At 38.5% G+C, this 21,026-nt stretch overlaps 1 protein-coding gene and 1 long non-coding RNA gene across 3 annotated transcripts in view; one reads left to right on the top strand and one right to left on the bottom strand.

The window, feature by feature from the left end:
- The window catches only part of LOC136359053 (uncharacterized), a 945,479-nt gene that overhangs the window by 350,939 nt on the left and 573,514 nt on the right, over positions 1 to 21,026 (bottom strand). The gene's annotated exons all lie outside the window — the stretch shown is intronic.
- ROS1 (ROS proto-oncogene 1, receptor tyrosine kinase) overlaps positions 1 to 21,026 on the top strand; it is a 70,263-nt gene that overhangs the window by 48,015 nt on the left and 1,222 nt on the right. The window contains exons 38-43 of the mRNA XM_066315290.1: positions 202 to 266; positions 2,940 to 3,069; positions 4,069 to 4,166; positions 4,767 to 4,970; positions 6,074 to 6,208; positions 11,195 to 11,358. Of these exons, the coding sequence (XP_066171387.1) occupies positions 202 to 266; positions 2,940 to 3,069; positions 4,069 to 4,166; positions 4,767 to 4,970; positions 6,074 to 6,208; positions 11,195 to 11,358 (796 nt within the window). The remainder of the gene's footprint in view (positions 1 to 201; positions 267 to 2,939; positions 3,070 to 4,068; positions 4,167 to 4,766; positions 4,971 to 6,073; positions 6,209 to 11,194; positions 11,359 to 21,026) is intronic.

Below are 21,026 nucleotides of genomic sequence, written 5' to 3'. Positions count from 1 at the left end.
ACCTGAGAAATGGGTGTTGGGCTGATATGGGTATTTCTTTCCATAGTTTCTTGCAAATCTCCTAAAGCTCAGTCTTGTAATGATTTCTGGAACATAATGTGCATTTAAGGCCACATCTGTGTCTGATTGTTTTGCTTATGTGCAATGTGATAACAGTGATGATGACCGAATATTACTACACTTCTGCTTTCTGTTGAGTAGACTCTGAAGAAGGGTGCGACAGACCACGAGAAGAGCGAATTCTTGAAGGAGGCACACTTGATGAGGTAGGGACAGCCTTGTCCCTGGGCACCATTCAAAGCTGGTATCTTCTGAGGGTGGTGGCTTTCCAGAAGAATGAGAGCAATACTTTCCTCTAAACAGATTATTGTGGCATTTTTGAGGCGTTCTTGTGTTTCTGGAGAACAAGTAACTCATTACTGATGAATATCATGGAACTAAAGCTATAAATCTGATAAGCAAAACTTAAGATTCAATATGCTCATGTCATGGGTTTATTCAGGATTGTACTGGTGTATTTCAGTATCTTTGCTCCCCTAAACCAAATTAATTGCTAAAGGCAAGTAGTCAGAATTTGGCTAGTGCCATTTTACTGAAAGAAAAAAATCAGAACAAACTGATGCCTAAAGTTGTATTTTACAGTGGAAAATATTTTTAAAAAATGTGCCACTAGGGGCTGCCACATAACCCTTCTATTGAGGTAGTAAAATTATGTATCTGTCACCACTGCAAGAATTTCACATAACAAAGTTTGTGTTTTAGCTAGAAATCTTGTTTTCTAGAGTGTCCTCAGAAACAAGAAGTTCAACTGAATTTTTTGACTGGTAGTATAAGACTGAGAGTGTAGTTTAGTTTTCAGATGCACTTTTGCACTTCTTTGACTTTTATTTCATGTGTGCAGAAGTAGAAGCAATTTTTTAAAAATGAAGGATTTCTTTCTGCCCAGAAAATGTGGTGTTATTAAACCGGAAATTGATTTTCACAACATTCAAATTTTTTTTGTGTGTTTATAAGCTTAAAAAATATATCTTGCATTTTTTTGCTTTTTATGACGCACTGTAACTGAATGAGATAAAAAGCTTGTTAGAACCAAAATTCAACTATGTCATTAAATTGCAAATTAATGATAAAGAGTAAGAGTTGTGTTTAAATTCTTTATAATTGATCTTTAGTCTACCTAGCAGTCATAAACACAGTTAAGGTCCTATTTCTGTGTAGTATGGAAGTTATATGAACCTATAGTTAAAGTTTTCTGAGGCGCTCCCAATTCTTTTTGCAGATAATAATCCAAACCCAGAAATCCAGGAAGAGTATATAATTGAATTTTTTTTGCATTTGAATGTAAGCACTGACATGGGTCCATATATTCACCAATACAATGAATCAGAAATTAAGAGAATAGAAAAATTTAAGTATTATATAGTCCCCATAGTCATTAAAAACACCAGCAGCAGCAACCACAATGACAACAACAACAATAATGTATATTTTATATAACTTGAAAATTTCATTTTTTAATATAAAAGTAATTATTTCATTCCATTATGGAGGGTTTAATGATTTTATTTGACTTTCATCTGTAAGGTCTCATAAATGAAACCAAGGGTAGAAAGGAAAAACAAGTGCATCTGAATGCTTACATACAGATAAGGTATATAAGATTCAAGTTGTAAGATATGTAAGTGCAACTTATATTTTGCTTTCCTTTTTTGTATATTCATTAAAATTTGGCTGGTAATATTATGCATGCCGGATCAGTTAAGCCAACATTATTTGTTTCTTATTATTACTATGCAGCAAAGTGAAAATTGAGCTGCCTCTATTTCAAAAAATCATTTGATGTTGGTTATTGTTGAGTCATTTGTGTGCAAATAGATGTAGGAAATTCTCGTGTCTCATGTCCCATCCCTCGGGAAGTAAGGAATGACAGTTCAGTGGGGAAAGGTCTGCGCTGCATGCAAAGGAAAGTACCAGGTGTTCCTTCCCCTCTTTTTGTTCCTGAAAGTGCCAGAGTTTGTCTGATTGAGAGGTATGTGCTAGGGGCCAGGGGGAACTGTCAAATTCTAAATTTAACTTTTTGCAAGAGTCTTTGCCCACACCTGAGATCAGGTGAATTGAAAGAGATTAGAAGGAAAATGTCCCTCTCTTATTTGTTTGTTTACACTACCGCATTTGACAGCTTTTTGGACACCATCAGTTCTCCCAATAGAGTCAAGTTTCTCTGACTGCTTATGCAAGTGCTTTCATGCAGCAGTGAGGGGAGAAAAGCATTTTCTAACTCAAGTAAAGTGATTGAAAAAACACAGGCACTGACAGAGGCAATAAATTCTTTGAAGAAAACTTGCAGTACTGAGAGCACGGATTGCTCTGTGGTAATCCCTCTTTTAAACACACACAAACAATTGCTGGTATACTTAGAAGTATTCCTCATATGTATTTTGTTCCTCTTGCAAATGTACAGTGAAAAACTGTCCTCCTCTGAACTGTGAAAATAATATATTGCACCTTGTCCTTTTACTTTTGTGTATTTTTCTGAATCAGCCATTCTACTGTGAATATAGTAGTAAAAATACTCTATTAAAATAATGTAGATACCTTTAATATACAGGTGATAAATTGTCTTATTCCTAGAAGAAATTGCCATTTGGCTACATTTCTTTGCTTCCTGGAAATACAATAAAGTGTGCTTTTTAATACATGTGCATGCATTGGAGTGCCTGTCAAAGACAGTGCAAGCCTGTGTTTTGGAAAAATGTCCCTGAACTCTCCCCATGACTGAGCAAATTTGGGCACTAAGAGCTACTGAATCATGTTGTTCATAGAAGTAGGATTATAAAGGCCAAACTGCTCATTCATTGCTTGCAACTATAAACACTCTGTTAGCTATCAACCAGCTGGATTTCTTGCATGTAACTTTACAGTTGTTTCCTTCTGTTTAGCAAATTTGATCATCCCCACATTCTGAAGTTACTTGGTGTGTGTCTGTTAAATGAACCTCAGTATCTTATACTGGAGCTGATGGAAGGAGGGGATCTACTTAGCTATTTACGAGGAGCCAGAAAGAAAAAGGTAACCACCATGAGACTCTTATTTTTAACCTGTAACTGCCCACTGTTTCTCAGGGTTTCCCTTTCTAAAAGTCCATGCTGACGTTCAGCTGTTTCTGTACTTGCAAGGTCTGACCTGGCTTTTCCTTAACACCCTGGGACCTCAGTGTTCAGTGCTGACCTTGCAATCAGTGATGCTGTGAAGAAGATTGAATGTCATTAGATCACTGACCAAAATTGTGCTTTCAGTCATGAGGTGTCTGCTGGATTTCTCACTGTGAAAATCTGTCCTTTTGAGAGTGGTAATAGATAATGGGGGTCATGTATGTGTCTAGGAATCATAGAGGGTGTTTTTTTTTTTCTTCAAATAACAACAATATCCTTAATGTGAGAAGCATTGTCCAAGCATATAAGAATATACTGTTCTTGTGCCTGTGTCCTCAAATTCTTTAGAAGGAAAGGAAAGAATAAAGAGTAAACAATTTCAAGTAAGTTTTTTTCCGGTTAGTGTGCGGATTAGGAATATGAATGGTATGACTGGAGGTCAAAATGAAATTTTATAGCATTACAACGATTGTATAGCTCATTTACATAATCAGATCAAATCTAGTCAGTGTTGAATTCTACCAAAATGCATATACATGTGTTCTATTAGAAAAATGTATCCGACTGATTAATACAGCAACAAACAAACAAACCTGATCTGATAGCAGGAGGAAATTTTCAGGGTCCTATTTCTTCTACAACTCTGAAGGTCCTAGGGTATTCTGAGCTGCAAATCAAACAGAATGTGTTAATTTTCCTTACAGTGCAGTGATTTGACAATTTACCCTCCTACAAATTAGCATTCATGTGATTGGCATATAGAGATTTTGCACCTGTGCTTTGACTCTTTTGGAAAAATCCTATACATTTCAAATGGGGAAATACATTTCAGTGAGGAAATCTTGCATGGGGAGTTTGTCATTCTGATTTGGTAAAGCTGGAAAAAATAGCTAACTTCTGTCTTTTTTTCTTGTAGCTCCAGAGCCCTTTACTGAGAATCACTGACCTCTTGGATATATGCTTGGATGTTTGCAAAGGCTGTGTCTATTTAGAGAAAATGCATTTTATACACAGGTACAGAACTTACTCTCCCAGGTTTACCTGCATTATTGGGACTCATTATCTTACCCAGGAAAAATGTCTAGAAAGATGTCACAATGTAACGAGACAGGAGAGAGCACTGGAGCAAAATCTAAAGCTATGCTTTTCTGCTAAATATCACTCACAGTTCACATTTAAAATGGTGGGCTGCTCTAAGATCTGAACCAAGGACTTAACTGCACCCTAAGCAAGAATCATATCTGGTGCAACAGACAGAAGCACAAGTGGAAGATCCTTGTACTTTGTCTGCCTAATGGGTAGCTTTAGAAGACACAGAACCAGACTTTTCTCAGAGAGGTACAGGGAAAAGATGAGAAGCAATGGGTACAACAGCAAAGGAAATAAGATAATATTGTTCACAACATCTCAGATCAACCACTGAAACAGGTTGTCCAGGAGGGCTGTGTCATCTCTGGACTTGAATATGCCAAACTTAACGGGGTGAGGCCCTCAATCACTTGATCCAACCTTGGGGCTACTACTGCTTGAAGAGAATGTTGAGCCAGATAGCTTACAGACCTGGGTTTTTCTGCAATGCTAATTCCATCCTCTTTCCTCTGCCTTACAAATCAGGGACTTGGCTGCTCGCAACTGCCTTGTGTCTGAGAAGGAATATGAGCGTTCATCCCGGATAGTAAAGATCGGTGATTTTGGACTTGCCAGAGATGTCTATAAAAATGATTATTACAGGAAAGGAGGAGAAGGTCTACTCCCTGTCAGATGGATGCCTCCTGAAAGCCTTATTGATGGTGTCTTTACAAGTCGCTCTGATGTCTGGTGAGTTATAGCAGCCACACAGCAGTGGGGACAACCATACTAAATTCTGCAGCAAGAAAATATTGGTTTAGAGGAGGAATTACAGGGTTGTATATTGTCATCTCTAATAATTTTTAGGCTAGGGCAGATTTCCTCCTAAGTGAAATGTTAAGGGTCTAGTGAAATATTTGACACCACGACAGTATATTTCATGGGTATATTTGTTTCTACTTCGAGCTCTTTGGATTTTGGCTGGAAAGAACTAGTGTCACTCAATTTTACAGTTGTACCAGGCCCACAGTGTGGCTTCTGCTTGACTGGGAAGTGAATTGACTGCATGCATGCTGTTCCATTTTGTTTTCCATTAGGTTTATTGACATTTCCTTCCAAGAGCCAAATATTTTGCCCTTACAGTTTCACCCTCTTCTAATGACTTCTTTATTTTGAAGACTGGACTTTGCAGTATTATTGGGGAAAGGTCACAGTACTTTTTTGTGGAGGTTTGCTAGAAGTATGTATTTGAGTGGCTTTGAGTTTATTGTGAAGAAGCAGAGACCCACTGTCAGGAGACATGGGAAAAAAAACCCCAAACGAAACCAGATTCATGAAATCTGATATTCACACAAGTTTAGATTTTTGTGGCCACACATGCTCATCCCACTGATCTTGTCCAAGTCCCAGGTGCCTGCACCCATCTATTTGACTGCTACCCTTGTACTTATCTAAGAAAAGTAGTTTAGTACTCTGCCAAACCAAATGAGGTGCTGATTGCTCCACAAGTGGTGCTTAGAAGAACTTGTCGTTCTCCATTTTAAACCACAGCTCTAGAGATTTCAAAACACTTGTTTAGATGAGGACATGCTCAACCAGAGTGTTGCCCAGGGAAGATGTGGGCACTCTGTATATTCTGAGCTACATCTCAGTGAGTCTGGGAAAGCACCTCAGTTCTACACATTTATTTTAGCTATTCCAGAGGCTGGCTTAGGGATAAAACCAAATGAAGTCTTCTTACTCCTAATTTTTCTTAGTCTTATACTTGGGTTAGACACACTCTAACTGTTAATAGGGAGATTTCATGATGACTGTGGTTATTAAATTTTATCTTTTTTTATGGTGTTTCTCAGGGCTTTTGGAGTACTAGTGTGGGAAACATTGACTTTGGGTCAACAACCATATCCAGGTTTCTCCAATACAGAAGTTTTACACCATGTACGATCAGGAGGAAGGCTGGAATCTCCCAACAATTGTCCTGATGACCTGTAAGTTAATTTTCCTTACGTGTTGTTGATAATATTTATAAGAAACAAGAAGCTTTTTGCCAGTTGGTCATCATTATGAAGATCAGTCATGCCCACTGAGAGCCCAACATCTTCCATTTTTGTTTCCAATAAAACTGGCCAACCTGCTATTAATTCATCCAGTAGTACAGCCTGTGAATAAGAATTTAAGGCATGGATCTGGTACTACTGTGAGAACAGGCTGCGAGTACCTGAAGGTATGTATTAGAATTTAAGATGGCTCTAAGAAAGATTTTACTGGTCTCTGTACATCGTGTGTCTGTGGATAAAACTCTCTTTCCTAATGGTAGGTACAGCAATAGGCTAATATTAGAAAAGGTGTGAAAAATAAACTCTGCCCTTTGTAGCAAGAACTCAAATAAACCAATAAGAAAAGCTGAAGCAGTACAGGAAAAGGGACGTCTGCAGTTCTGGTTAGTCTTTAGCTGGACTGGATAAGTAAACCCTTCAATTTCTGTTTGTGTCTTGAGCCCAAAACGCGGATTTAATTGCAAAATTCTTGCAATTAACAGAATAACATAAATATATCAAGTGGATCAAACCCATACTGACCAGAGGTGTATAAAAAAGGAAGCAGAACATGAGCTTAACAATTACTCAGTATTGTCTCAATTTCTTTATCACCCACTCAGCAAAAGCAGTCCCAGCAAACCACATGATAGGTTGTCCTACAAATAGGAGAACCTACTGAAAGTGAACAATTCTTACTCCCAGGGCTGAGGAAAAGACTGGAGAATAATTCTGTGATTGGCAAGCCAATAGCTCTGTGATAGATCATACACCAATTACTATGTTCTGAGTTTAAGAGAAGGTGATTATTTATTATTATGTGGATACAGCTGAAAAAACATGTTAGCAATAAAAAACACATTAAAAAACCTGAAGAACTGAAGAGATTAGAATTTTATTTTAATAACAGAGGGAGAACTGGAAGCCACAGAACAAATGAAAGCCCAAAGAAATTTTAATTGCAATATTTTTTGCTGAGAAAGGTTTCCTCAAAAAATTCCTGTGAATAAAAAAGCACAGGAGGCAGATACATCCATGTACTAGTCTAATATTCAAACTTATGCAAAGGCTCATAAATTGTGTTTGAACGAGCAACTAGATCTTCAGAAAAATCAAAAAAACATTGCTTGAAATAATTTTTAAGGTCCCTGGTCTTGAATTTAGTGTAGCAGATAGATCTTATATACTGGTCTGCCTGTTGTAACTTGTAGGAACAGTGCCTAATAGTTTTTGAAAGCCAAAGAGCTGATGAGCTTAGACTCTTGTACCATCTTTTATCTCATTTGGTGAACACTCAGCACCTGCATGCAGCTTCTGTCAGTAGCGTAAACAGCTTTTTGCTGCTTTCCTAGGTCATTAATGGCATGCCGGAATTCTTGACATTCCTGCTTCCTTCCTTGTGGTTTTGAACCTGTATCAGGACATCAGCAGTCAGTAATTGTCTCCTTGGCACTTTGGCTTGCTCATTGTCATTTGACAAAACAAACTATCAGTGATAGGAAGAGAGTTCAAAGGCCAAAGTACTTCGACTGAGAAGTGTTTAGGAATCTGTGGTAGGCTTACACTGCAAGTGCAAGTAGGGCTGGAACAGAAACCTCGGGGCATAAAAGTACGAAGGAAATGGGTTATTCGGTTGATTTTTTTATTTGAAACAGGGAGAAATTTTCCCCCTTGCCTCCACGAGTTTTTACTCCAGGGACTAATTACTTACTTTTCCCCAGAGAGCTGTGGCTAGGTAAAGCTGGATAATGAATTGAAAAGGGGGCTTGGGGATGTATAAATGAGACACATGTACTGAAGCATGAATTGGATCTATGAATGTAAGTACATTTGCAGTCAGAGATCCACATCTGGCACAGCCACCTGGGTATGGGGCTTGCATGCAAGAGGATGCCAAGGTTTGAACTAAAGTGAGCTAATTTAACAGAGGTCCTCAGAGGTTGTGGATCACAGTCTAGAGAATTTGTACCTGAACCAGGACATTTGCTGACTTGAAGCTGCAGTTTCACTGAATGCTCTGTGCCATGCAAACGTACACAACTGACTTTGATAAGAAACTTCAGTTTGGTAACTAAAGCTTTTGGCTATTTGTTTCTGGTAATGATCTCCTGAAGGGATTAAGAGAGTGAGGGAGAAGAAGACGTTGCACAGAATGAATCAGGGACAAATTTTCTCCTCTTCTAAGAAAATGACACATCAATTGTATTTCCTGTTTCATGAGAGAAAAAAAATAAGCAACGCCTGTAGCTTCTGTGCACTGTAGTGCATTTCAGGAATGTTCACATTCTGCCTCCAACATCAGCTACTGAGTATTAGTTCTTTGCTTTTCCAGGCCCTCGAATTTTAACTAGACCTACATAAGCAGCTCTGTTGGACCTTTGGTTGTTACCCCCGGATAAAACACAGGTGTGAAGTGTAGGTGCACATCTAGTGTAAAAGTTAGTTCTTAAACCTAACATAAACCTTTAGTTAACATTGTGTTTGGAACTGTCATGTTTCTTTTTTTCCTAACAGGCTTTCCCCATGAGGTAGGGGAGTCCTCTGGGTTTCTTTCTCATGCTGAAGTGATGCACTATTTGCTAGCCCATGTTTAGCTCCACGAAAATACAGGAATACTTTCAATCTGTCACTTACATGTTTTTTGGCATGTCCTTCACTCTCTTGACTGGTCTTATGCATTTCTGAGCTAATGAAAGTTTGTGCCATATGACTTAAAATTTTGTATGCCACAGAGTGCCTCAAAAGCTAAATGTCATGCCACAAATAGCTGTACATGTAAAATTTGCAGATATATTCTGAGACAGTATGAAAGTTTTTGTCATCAGAAACCTAAAGCCTGTGTGAATTAAACACTTAGTGAAAAATACCAGTACTGATATTTTAAGCCAATCACGAAGTAATTTGATTTAGGAAATAAAAATATGGAATATAATTAAAAGGAGAAAATTGCAGTACTGAATTACAGTTTTGGCAGAAGTTAATATTCTTACTCCATAGCAAAACTGAATGGCTTTATAAAGCAGACTGTCCAATAAAAAAATAGTTATTTAGAAAGACAGATTTGTCATAGGAAACAAAACAAAAATATTCATAATCCGCACTCGTGATGTTCTTGTTTCATAAATTAAAAGGGTAAATTTAGATTGTATATAAGAAAGAATTATTTTACAATATGAGTGGTGAAACACTAAAAAAGATTGCCCAGAGAAGTTGTGGGCACTCCAACCCTGGAACTGTTCAGGGATGAGTGGGGCTTTGAGTAACCTGATGTAGAGGAAGACATCCCTGCACGTCACAAGGCTGGTGATCCTTGAAGGTCCCCTCCAGCCCAAAACATTCTAGGAGCTCATGACTTCTGCATCATTTCCTGTTTCTTTCAGTGGCTGGCTCTTTCTTCCACAAGGCTCTGATCATGAGAGCCCAAGTGCCAACATGATGAAGCACAGCACCTGAGTTCATATTTTTTGCCTGGATATACTACCAGCAAGAATGATCAGAAAGAAAATTGTTTGGCCTCTAGCATCCAAAGCTGGAATTCAGCGTGACAGACACTTTGTTGGTAGCAGAAGGAAAACCAGTTATTTAACCTTATTTTGAGCCCTATTCAGTCCTTTTCCTTCTACATTTCTACTGTCATTGATAACCAGTACACCTGAAATTAAGCAGATAAAGTGATTCAGACTGTTAGGAAGCCACTACTACTTTTTAAATTCTTAAAATGGATTTCCAAAATTTCATGGAATCCTTTTGAAAAGAACAGAATTACTCTGTTCAACTTGAAAACCACAAGAATATAAGTTGATGAAAAGGGGTTTTGAAACAAATTTTCTACTCACATTCTCACTTGACACAAATTTTTAATGAAAAATATAATTGAAAAATCAAAAGTCAAGCGATTCCTCCCAGCTGTCACTAAGGGTTTTTTAAGATGCCCAGTTGTGGTGAAGGGCAGCACTCATCTTTTTAAGATGGATAAGCGAGGATCTGAGAAAGGCAATTCATTTCACATAACAGATTAACGCCTGGTATCACATAGCAGCAGGTCTGTAAGGTGTTTGTCAGGGGAGGTTTTGAACTTAAGGCTTAGAGGTAAATGCTCCACATTCCAAATGCAGCTTCCTGAACCAGCCTTTCACTGGCTGCTCTCTGGTTTTGAGACTCTAAGACCTTTTTCCGCTCCCAACACTTAGCCTGTCCAGGTGTTGGCTGTGTTTTGGTTTTCAGCCTGTCTCTCCCTGGCTTTTGTAGGATTTGGTTTTGTGTAGCATAAACTCACCTTGAGAAAGGAATAAAACCCAACCCTACCGTTTAGACAAACAGGAGGTAAATTTTCCACTAAATGGTAGTGATAGTGTTGTACAAGGTGGGCTGGAATCCCTGCACCCAGAGGAAATTCATACTATTTTTGCCTTTGGAAAACTTATTCCTATTTGTTTCGATCTGGAGGCAGATTTCGAAATTAACTCTCCCTGTGCTGGAGGGTTTGCCTTGAACTTCTCCTGAATGTTAAGTAGCTTGAGTTGAAGGAAGATTAAATAAGTTGAAAACTTCAGGTTGATTTCTGATTTTACACTTCCTTTTTAATTATTTTTCTGTTAGAGAATTTCCTCCTTGTCTGCTTTCTTAGAAAGCATTCCCGATTTCTTCAGTAGATGAGAGGAGATGCTCATGACAAATGTGTCTTTTTTAAAAAATGTTTTAAAAAATATCTACTTCCAATCTCAAAAATATACATCTTTGAAATTTAAAATGTTTCATAGTAATTATTCCCAACTTTAATTTGGTCTTTAATTTTATTTTTCATTGCCTCGGCAGCTGAGGATAATCTTTGCAACACACAGAAAGTTTTCAGGCCAGACTGGCTTCTCAGATGTTTAATGGTGTCAAGATGAATGATTCTATTACCATTTTCGTTTGCATTTAATTTTTTTTTGCCAGATATGATTTAATGACAAGATGCTGGTCCCAAGAACCTCACAACAGACCTACTTTCTCTTATATTCATGACAAACTGCAAGAGATAAGACAGTCTCCACTGTCCTTCATGGACTGCCTTGAAAACAAAGAGGCATCAGCTGGAGTCATCAATGAAGCTTTTGAAGGTGAGTCTGAGCTGGCACCTACTATTCTTGTGGCTTCTGCCCTGTAAGCAAAGTGCTTTTCATTGCATTTGTCACTGCCACAGATTCTCTGGCTGTTAAATGGAAACGGCAAATATTTACCTCTATCATGCTCATCTTGTAAAAATTCATTATGTGCCTACTAGGTACAAGGAATTAGGTAAAGGATGTGTAAGACTATCAAGCAAAAAAAAAAAAAAAAGGCCCAAATGAGGTTGTAATTAGGCCTGACTCATGGAAACATCCAGTTTGCATCTAAATTCTAGGTAGTTCACAACCCTGTTCCTCTAAAATCAATGCTTAAGTTCCTTGCAGAGCCGGGAGAGACTGTGTGGAAATCTGTCCCAATTTCAGACATCTGCACCCTCTCCATGGGTTAAACATGGTCATTAGGCACTTCCTCTAGGAGTACTGAAAGTGAGGCATAATTTAGGCACACTATTAAGGTAACATTTATTCAAGCCCAAGCCCTGATCGATTCTGGTCTTGTCTATTCTCAGCACACTGTGAATGAATAAACTAAGTGATGTTAGGAAAGGCATACTTAAGATACGGAACACAGCAAAGCTCAATTATATAAGAACATTTTTAAAGTTGTGAAGACCGGAATTAAGAAAAAAGATAACGATAAATTTGAAGTTGTCTGTGTGACTGGGATGTAAATAATCTAAATATGGAAATTATCATCCTGTCTGGCAGAACAGCAATCTAATCTCATCCTGCAGTAACTCCTGACTTACTAAATATTGAGAAAGAGTGAACAATATTAGTAAACAATGTGATCTGAACTCTACAAAAAGAAAGCTTTTATCAGTTGAAATATTTCACTTTTGTTTCACAGATTTTTCATTTAATCTGTTTTCATGCTATGTTTTTATAATGAAAAGTATTACATGGTAAAAGAACTACTTGCCATTCTAGGAAAACCAAACCTGACTGTTTCTAAAATAAATAAAGGCTCAGTTTTGCTAGTGATTTTTTTGTGGGATTATTTTCTCCCTTTACAAATTTTTACCGAACTAGGAACTCAAAACTATTCACAGTTTTGCTACTTCAGTACTTCATGTTTTTCTATAAACTTCATGATCTATCCCAGGAATTCCACAGTACTCAATCACACAACTGCATAGACATTTTTCTTCAGGATGCTATCTATATTCAATTCACTGGCATTGTCCAATTGTTGCTCAATTTGATATTTTGCTAATCTTTATAATTTGGTGAAGGTTCACAAATGCCAGTTTATTTCCATTGTTGTTTGTCTTTATGTCAAATCCAGTCTGTTCATGGCATGTTTACAAGACTAGAAACTTTATTAAGACATGAAGGGACCAGCACAGATAATCTATCATTTCATGTTTTTTTTAACAGCTGATTTTGCACCCTTATGCTCTAATAAAAGCCAATTTGTATATAGTGTAACTCTTTAGTTTCTTTAAGGGTATCTTAGCTCTCAATAACAACATTCAGGAAAGAGATACTTAGTCTGGCACAAATGTAAGCCTGGCATTTTCTCAGGAAAGGACTACAGCCAATTAATTAGGCACTATGCCCAAGCTAATAGGCCTTACATTTTGAATGAACTTTGTCTCACCTAAACACAGCTGTCTGCGGGCTAAGAGGCTCATCTAAGATACTCTTCTAGGTAGCTCTGTCCTCAGAAGCAGAAAACGACAGCTCCTGGCTTTTGGGCATGTATCATACCAGGAAAGGGGCCACCTTTTGCCTTACTCTTCGCTGATGATTGCTGGCATCCAGGGGTCTTGCCATATTTAATTTGGTTCACATAGAATCACAGCGTGGCTGAGACTGGAAAGGACCACTAGAAGTCATCCAGTCCAACATCTCTGCTCAAGCAGAGTCCCCCCAAACACATTACTCAGGATAGTATCCCAAATACATCTCAACTATGGTATCTCAGATTAGATGTTTAATTTTCAGATGGCTACAGGAGCACAACATCCACTGGACACAGGGCTGTACTGACTCAATTGCTTGCACCCACTCCTGAGCTAGTTTGTTTTCCTGGCTTACACATCTCTTCTCTGTGTTCCCTAACTCCACAGGCAACAGAGACATGAAAACTAATGGAGTTAAGAAGTTCTTGTGGCATGACATCAATATCTGTCAAAATCTTTAGCAGGGCTGAAATTTCTAGAGAAACCTACCTTTCTGCTGCTTAGTGCTGGGGAAATGGGCTGGAATATTGGTTACTACTGTGTTTGTGGTGGAGCAAGCCTGGCACAGATGTAACTTGAAAGAGTTTCAGTTTCAGTGCAAATCTCTGCCTAGCATGTGTCAGATAAGCCTGATCTTTCTCCAGATGTTAACTTGCCCAATCTAAGCAAATAATTACTTTCACTGGGATGACAGATGCCTGTTCTTAATATTAGAAACATTATTTTGCCAAAATTTCAGGTTCTGCCACACAGCAGAGGTCATAGAGAAAAAGCCATTGTTTTGTTTATTTGCCAGGAACAAAAGTTGTATTCTTGGAAATTACCAAGTTGTAAAGGAAAACATGAATTGAGGCTTCCATGAAAAGTGTCAGTTTGAAGGATAAAAATTTGAAAAAAATCACTGTAGTGCATAAAATATGTAGTAAAATAGACTTTAAGGGTGGTCTTAGTAATAGCAGTACTCCATAATGTATGTTTTAGTCAAAGAATCTGTTTATAGCAGTCACTTTTAAAACCAGACTCCATTAAACCTGTTTATAATAACTTAGTTGGTAAAATCTGACCCACTGTGGTAAGCAGAGCAATTCAGTGTAGGCAGAGCTTTGGCCCTCAGAACATCTACTTGACACACTCTCTTCCTGAGCCTTGGACCTTTGTCCACCATCTGCCATGTTCCCTCTTCTGGCTTCCATCTTTTCTTCCCTTTCCATGGGTTCTGCCAAGCTGCTGTTACCACAGACCCATTGCTGGATGTGCATTGGGAGGAAAAGTCAAAGCAACTGCTTCCATGCTTCCATTCAATGTGTTCATGCTTCAGCTCTCAAAAGTCCTTCTTAACTTCTCCTCAGGTTCATTTGATGAATCTCATACAGGAAATACCCATCAGGAAAGAGGGTATCTTGAATTTTATTCATCTAAGTATCAACCTTAAATTTAAAGGTATTTTAAAACACTAAAGACTTGAGTAGCTCTTTACATGTCTCTACAATGTACGTAGATATTTTCCTGTGTATTTATAGTTCATCTGCAGGTTATGTCCCTCTTTCCCCATGCACAGTCTTAGTAAACCCATTAAAATGTTATGCTATTTACATGACTGAATTGCCCTAGAATCGTCATGGTGTCTTAATGTTGCTGGATTATCTGATCAGAGACACATGCATGTCAGTTTTCTGTAGCTCTCCAGCTTTGAATTAATTCAACCATATTTCTGCCTGCCATATAAATCTCATGCAGTAGAATTCAGTGAGATGTGGGCTCCAGAAGTGAGATGGATCTAAGCAAGAGAAGGCCATTCAGGTTCTATTTGAGTTTCCAGAGTAAAATGTATGCTCCACTATGACCCTGTTGAAAACAGTTTGGGGCATGGAATATGTCTCAGACTGTAAGTTGCAATACATTGCATAATAAATTAGGGATTTTTAAAATTTCTATTCATTTCTAGCTGGGACTAAGTCAAGTATTTCTTGTGTTCATAGTAGTAGTAGAAAGATGACAGCCAAAACAAATAATCCAAAAGTCTGTTCCATGATTGATTGTCCTCGACAACATTTTCCAAAAATGCCACACGGTCATTGGCCTTTGTGTGTAATGAAACTCCAGTCGCGAGCCTCCAGCCAAGAAATGCTTGCTCTCACCAGATGACCTAGTTCCAAAAGAAAGAGACAAATGTCAGGCAAAGTGAAATCACATACCTCAAGATAGCTAAAATACTTAGCCTTACAGGGAGTCATACATTTTCCAAATTCTGTTGAGTCTTACCTACCCGTGGGTATTCACACTTCTAGCAGATCCATACGTACTGTTGGTGATTTCATAGATGGGAGAGCTGAAGAACATTAGATTTTCTCAATAACCTCAATGCCAGTGCGGTATGACTCAGAGATGGCAACTGTGGGTAAACCAACACAGACAGTCTGTAGTGGAGAACATGCTAACAGGATAGCATGGGAATGGCAAAAGGAGCATGTTCTGTGTTATTGCAAGAGTTACCGTTCAAAAGCAGGCATCAAGTGTCAATAAACATGTCTGAGCAATACCAGCACCTCCTGGCACTGCTGCACTGGAAGGGAGCGAAGCAAACTCAGAACCAGGGTCTACCATTTTAGAGTTTTATCTTCTTGTTCTGACAGGCTTTCCCAAGACATTGATTGTGGGCTTAAAGTAGCAGTAACAATATTATCTGAGTGAGGGCAGTACTATCCAGCTGGAGGCCTGAGACACCCATGGATTTTGAATTCAATGGGAGTTCACTGAGCACAGAACCTGTCACCAGAGTTCCCATTCATTGCTGAAAGATAGCCTGTTCTTCCCCCAGTTCCAAGAAGCACAGCATGCTAGAAGGACTGTCCTGCATTGCTGTAAAAATAACTGGACCATCTATTTTCAGGCATCAGTTTTTACATCTGCACATATAAGACAGCACTATAGCTTTTCAGGTCCTGTGAGTGCCCCTTTGCAGATGGAAACACCTGTTTGATTTGGCAAACACTTTTCCTGACATCAGACAAGTGGGTATTAAGCAGCTGGAGCGACTTCTTGCCTTTATGACCTAGAAGGACTATTCTTATCAGGGCTGCTCCTCACAGTGCTTTTTGGACCTATATGGAAAAGATGTCTAATTGCTCAGAAAAAGAGGCTCCTCTGGCAAGAGCAAATGCCAGGCAGTTGGGAAAATCCACGATAAAAGATTGAAGACTGAAAGTAAATATATTTGGCCTCAAACCCATGATTTTTAAATTCCTAAACTGGAGATACTGCTTGAAAAATGTGGGATGATACAAGAGTTAAAATTTAGGAATGTTCTTTTTTTCGTTTTTCTTTCCAAAACAAATGTATTTATTTCTTCAGAAGTTCAGTTACTTGCTAAAACTGTCATTTGTATTTTTTTTTAAATCTCTGTGTAAAATGTTGCACTGAGAGGATTTGATATTGAAGCTAGAATTAGCAATTTCATCATCAACTATATGTTTGCACTCTGTACTGACTGAGTACCTGTTTCCTGTTACCCATGCAAGAATCATCAGTTTATTTTCCTAAACCAAATGGCCTTTTAAAAACTACTCCACACACCTCTCTGAATGTAAAGTAATCACTTGGGCAAATGGAAGCTTCTCTAAAGCAGATGATAAGAGACATTTTTAGAACCTTGTATCTAGTCTCCTTTGTATTTTTCTGAAATTTAGTAATCCTCTTCCTCACTTAGCTTAGTGAGTGGCTGACCCAAAGCCTGCAGAGGTCAGAGAAAAGGCTGCTTCCGAAAAAAAGTGAGCAGCTACAATACTGCAAGAAAAGGGGAACTGGTGGTGTGATCATTTCTTTTTTGTCCTCCAGACAAATGATGTTTGATTCCAGAGAGTGCACATGAGCCATATGATGCTGCAAGAAAAGTAACACCAATACTTTGCCATAAGACTGTAAGAGCTGACATTTTTGTAGGGAGGTGTGGACAGATATTAGGCAACTAAAATATAAAAACTTCATTTACACTGGGTGTCAAGGCTGTTTGACAGTCATCAAAGACTTGCAGATATACTCAGGGGATGTTAATGTGTAAAGGCAAGGATGTGTCTTAAGCATCCCCACAAAGCAATTTTCTCCTGCTTTCTCTGTTCACTATAAAGACAGCCCAGTCAAGGAGCTTAAATTGGACATTTGAGACATGGGTGGTAAATTGAATCCTTTTTTTTAACCTCGAGAAAGGAAGTGCTTTCCAATCTGTATAGCCTTACTATGTTGCAGCAAATGTGGAACTGTGTTGTTGTTGTTGTTGTTTTTGTTTTGTTTTGGGGTTTTTTTGGGGTCTTTTGTTTTATTTTGTTTGTTTGTTTATTTGGGTTTTTTGGGGTTTTTTGTGTGTGTGTTTGGGTTTTTTGGGGGGTTTTTTGTGTGTTTATATTATAAATATTAATAAACTAGGTAAGAAGCACATTTATATCTGTAATTACTAGGACAGAAACTCTTGAACACAGAGATTTCCATACACAGTTCTCTAAAAAATATATTAAAAGAAAAAGAAAGGCACTGCTTCAAGCAGATTAGTGCAGGGGAAATGTAGGGTGGACAAAATTCTCACTTTTAGCACTTTTAGTGTCTGACAGAATAGCAAAGCCCAGTGAGTCACCCTCAAACCATGCAAGATCATATGCTTCATTAGGCAGGAAACCCTGATACATAATACAGAGTGGAGTATTAAAACGGATATATATTTGTTCTATTTATATTCTTACTGGCTATGTGCAGAAACAGAAGCACAGTCTCTTCAGCTCCAGGTGGCCACCAGGTATCAGGAAAATACTCTCTGCACAGGAGCTGTCTCCTTGAGCTAACAACATAGCTGAGGCAAAGAAGTCAAAGTTCAATAGGCACCTTTTTCACCTTTAACAAAGATATGTCATCAAGTGTTTCTCTTGAGTGTGTTTGCTGTGGGGTTATATCTTTCATCCATGCCAGTAAGTCTTGTTTACTGCCACATACATTGTGCAGCAGTGACAAAGGAAGGAGTATGTACGAGAAAAAGAGGAGGGTATCACTGAGAAACAGCAAATGTGGCTGGACTTCCAAATACCTTACCATACTGAAGGTGCTAAGCATCATATGGGATTATGTCGCCCAGAATTAGTAACGTCTCAGGCTGGTTACTTAGCTGGTGTAAATTGGTGGCACCCCACTGGTTTCAATGGAACTTCATTAATTTATGCTAGCTGAGGGTCTGGCCCTGAAATAGCTGTAATATAAGATCAGCATCTCTAGATCAGTTTATTCAGTCTCAACCAACCAGCTTTTCTACTGACATTCTTTCTCTTCTTAAATGTTATCACCTTCTTGAATTTAAACACCAAAACCCCTTCATCTGCTTATCAAGACATCACAAAAATTTGCACCCTTCCAGGCAGGACTTCAAAACATGTTGTGAGCCCCCAGAGTTTACCAAGCAGGCAAGGAAAGGCACCCTGTGATTGTGAGGCAGGATCCACAGCCCGGCTCGGCACTGTGGCCGCAGGAAGCAGCCGACTGAGATGCTGGGATTGGGAAGGGGAAAGCAAAGATTTTATCAGGTCAGGACTGGTCTTCTCAGAGGAGGCTACGCAAGCAAATTCTGTTCCTCATTAGTATGAGTCAAGCGATCATTGTTCCTTGTGTCAATTAATGTGGAGCTCCCTAGAGCAAGCTTCTGCCTCTCCCCAGAGAGAGGTGCTGTAATTCATTTACCTGCAGCTTGGCTCAGATGTGCTTTGTGCACAAGTTCTAAGCGCAAGCTTTAAGCTTTAAGCACAGTTCTACTAGGAAAAGTGTCCAGCAAGGTCAAAGCCACATGCATTTAGGACCTGAGACATGTGTCTGTGCAAGTAGAATGCTGAGCTTTGAACTTGCCATTTTAGCTATCAGAAGCAGTCTGCCTGTGGCAGCACAGGGCTCAGTGGGATCCTGCTTCTCAGTGGCGTACTCCTCAGCCTGTGCAAAGCTCTGGAGTGACAGAGCAAGCCTGCCTCGTGCCCTGAGGTGGGTTGTTTAAAGCAAACGTGGGTAACTCTACACTATGCAGCAGTTCATAGTGTAGACAACCCCTCAGAATTTAAGCCTGTAGCCATGCTGACTCTCCAGCATGACTTCAGATTTCATAAAGGTGCTCCTTGGACGTCTCCTCTTGGGGTGTTTTGTTGACTCAGCCCAGCTTTGCTTGTGAAATCTGAGGGGACCACATCACATGGTTTATCCTGCATTTACTCACGTATAACCCAGCATGACTGTACATCAATCAACTAATTTTAGCGACGTTAAAACTGAAAAGAAAATAATGATATCTCATAAATATACCGACCTGCTTCTCCACTCCACTTTCTCTCTGTATTCCTTCAATTTTTTAATATTTTCTGGGTGGGCCTTCCAAAGATTATTCATAATTCTCTGAATTATGGCTTCCCAGGGTGCTGGTGGTGCTTCTAGTCCTCACATTTCTGGGGGAATTTCACAACATATCATGAATTTTTTCTTTACTTACTTATTTTTAGCATATTCTGTCTCCGTCCATTCTTCTGCTTCAACTAAATGAGCAAAAATTATTTGCTTGCTTTGCTGACTTACCTAAGAGTCAAGCATTGTACTATATAACTTGGTATCTTTGTGTAGCTTTGCCTTGTACAGCAGAATGGTGCTAAATTTTCATCAGTGCTGAACATTGCACTAGGAGGTGACTCAACAGTGAAGGAAAGGGCACTTACAGTCAAAAATGTCACTGCGAAAGTGGCAATGCATCTTACATATGTCATATCATAGGAGAAAGGTCATCAATATTATATTCTTCCTCTATCATTGGATAAGATAAGAATATTCTGCAAAAATAGTATTTCTTCCTTATTTCATTCCCACAGCTCAAAAAGTAAACCCAAGGCAAGGTGCTTGATTTTTTAGCTTTTTTTTTTTTCTGTAATGAGAAACGCAGTGGCGCATAAGCTGAAAAAGGATTATAAAAATTTATATATTCTGTAGTTCTTCAGACCTGTTGGGGAAAGAATTAGTAATGTATCTATATATCTGGTAAAAATATCTCAGTGACCTCATACTCACATTTGTGTAAACATCACCTCATCAGTTCCAGATACTTATACAGGAAACAAATCTGAATGCTCCTCTAGTGTTCTATACTTAGGCAGGTCAGCCGGCATATGTCTGGTCTGTAAATACCCAGTTTTACTTGGGCCCTTATTTTAAGGTTTCCCTCTTAAGAGTTTGCTGCAAATGTCCCCTCATCATTTGCCTGTGTGCCTTTTCCAAAGCAACTTGTCCCTGAAGGTTGCCATTAAATTAAAGAAAAAAACCCCAACGACAAAGAAGAGCTGAATTGGATGGTAAAGGCTCAGTTGGAGCTGAATTACTAAATATGGCTGTAATAGCCCTGAACTGACAAAATGAGTATCAAATGATTTCTCATTGCTGTCAGTCACTGTGGTATGTGACCACAGCTTGCTCTGTGTCGCAAACCCCATCTTGCTAACAGGTTTCTAAATTCAAAATTCTCTTTCAGACTTTTCCTGATAATATTTCCTATGCTAATGGACTTTAGCATGTGGGATAAATTTCTGACTTTATAGCTTGGGGAGATGTGTGGTTATAGTGACATAATAAATTGTGTGTCCCCTGGTGGAATAGCACAATGCTTGTAATTTCTTTCAACAGATAACCCTGAATTTCACATTTTTAGTTTTTCGTTTATGAAGTAAAATAAGGAGGGAGCGTTATAAAAGAAAGTACATGTTACAAAAGTAAATGCAAAAAATAGAAGCTGTTATAACTTGGCCATTTAGTTAACAATTTTTATATTTAAAAAAAAATATATCCCCTCCAATAGATTTCAAGCAACTACATATGTTTGAGCTGCATCAAATTAGGGAAAAATAGAAAGTTTTTAAAAATGTGTAAAACACAGTGGATTGCCAAGTTTAAGCTTCTAGAAGGGCAGAATACTAGAGA

Source organism: Sylvia atricapilla, chromosome 3 (assembly GCF_009819655.1).
Source record: "Sylvia atricapilla isolate bSylAtr1 chromosome 3, bSylAtr1.pri, whole genome shotgun sequence".
Taxonomy (NCBI): Eukaryota; Metazoa; Chordata; class Aves; order Passeriformes; family Sylviidae; genus Sylvia; species Sylvia atricapilla.
Note: the sequence above shows the minus strand (reverse complement) of the source record. Positions and strands in the feature narration are given on the sequence as shown.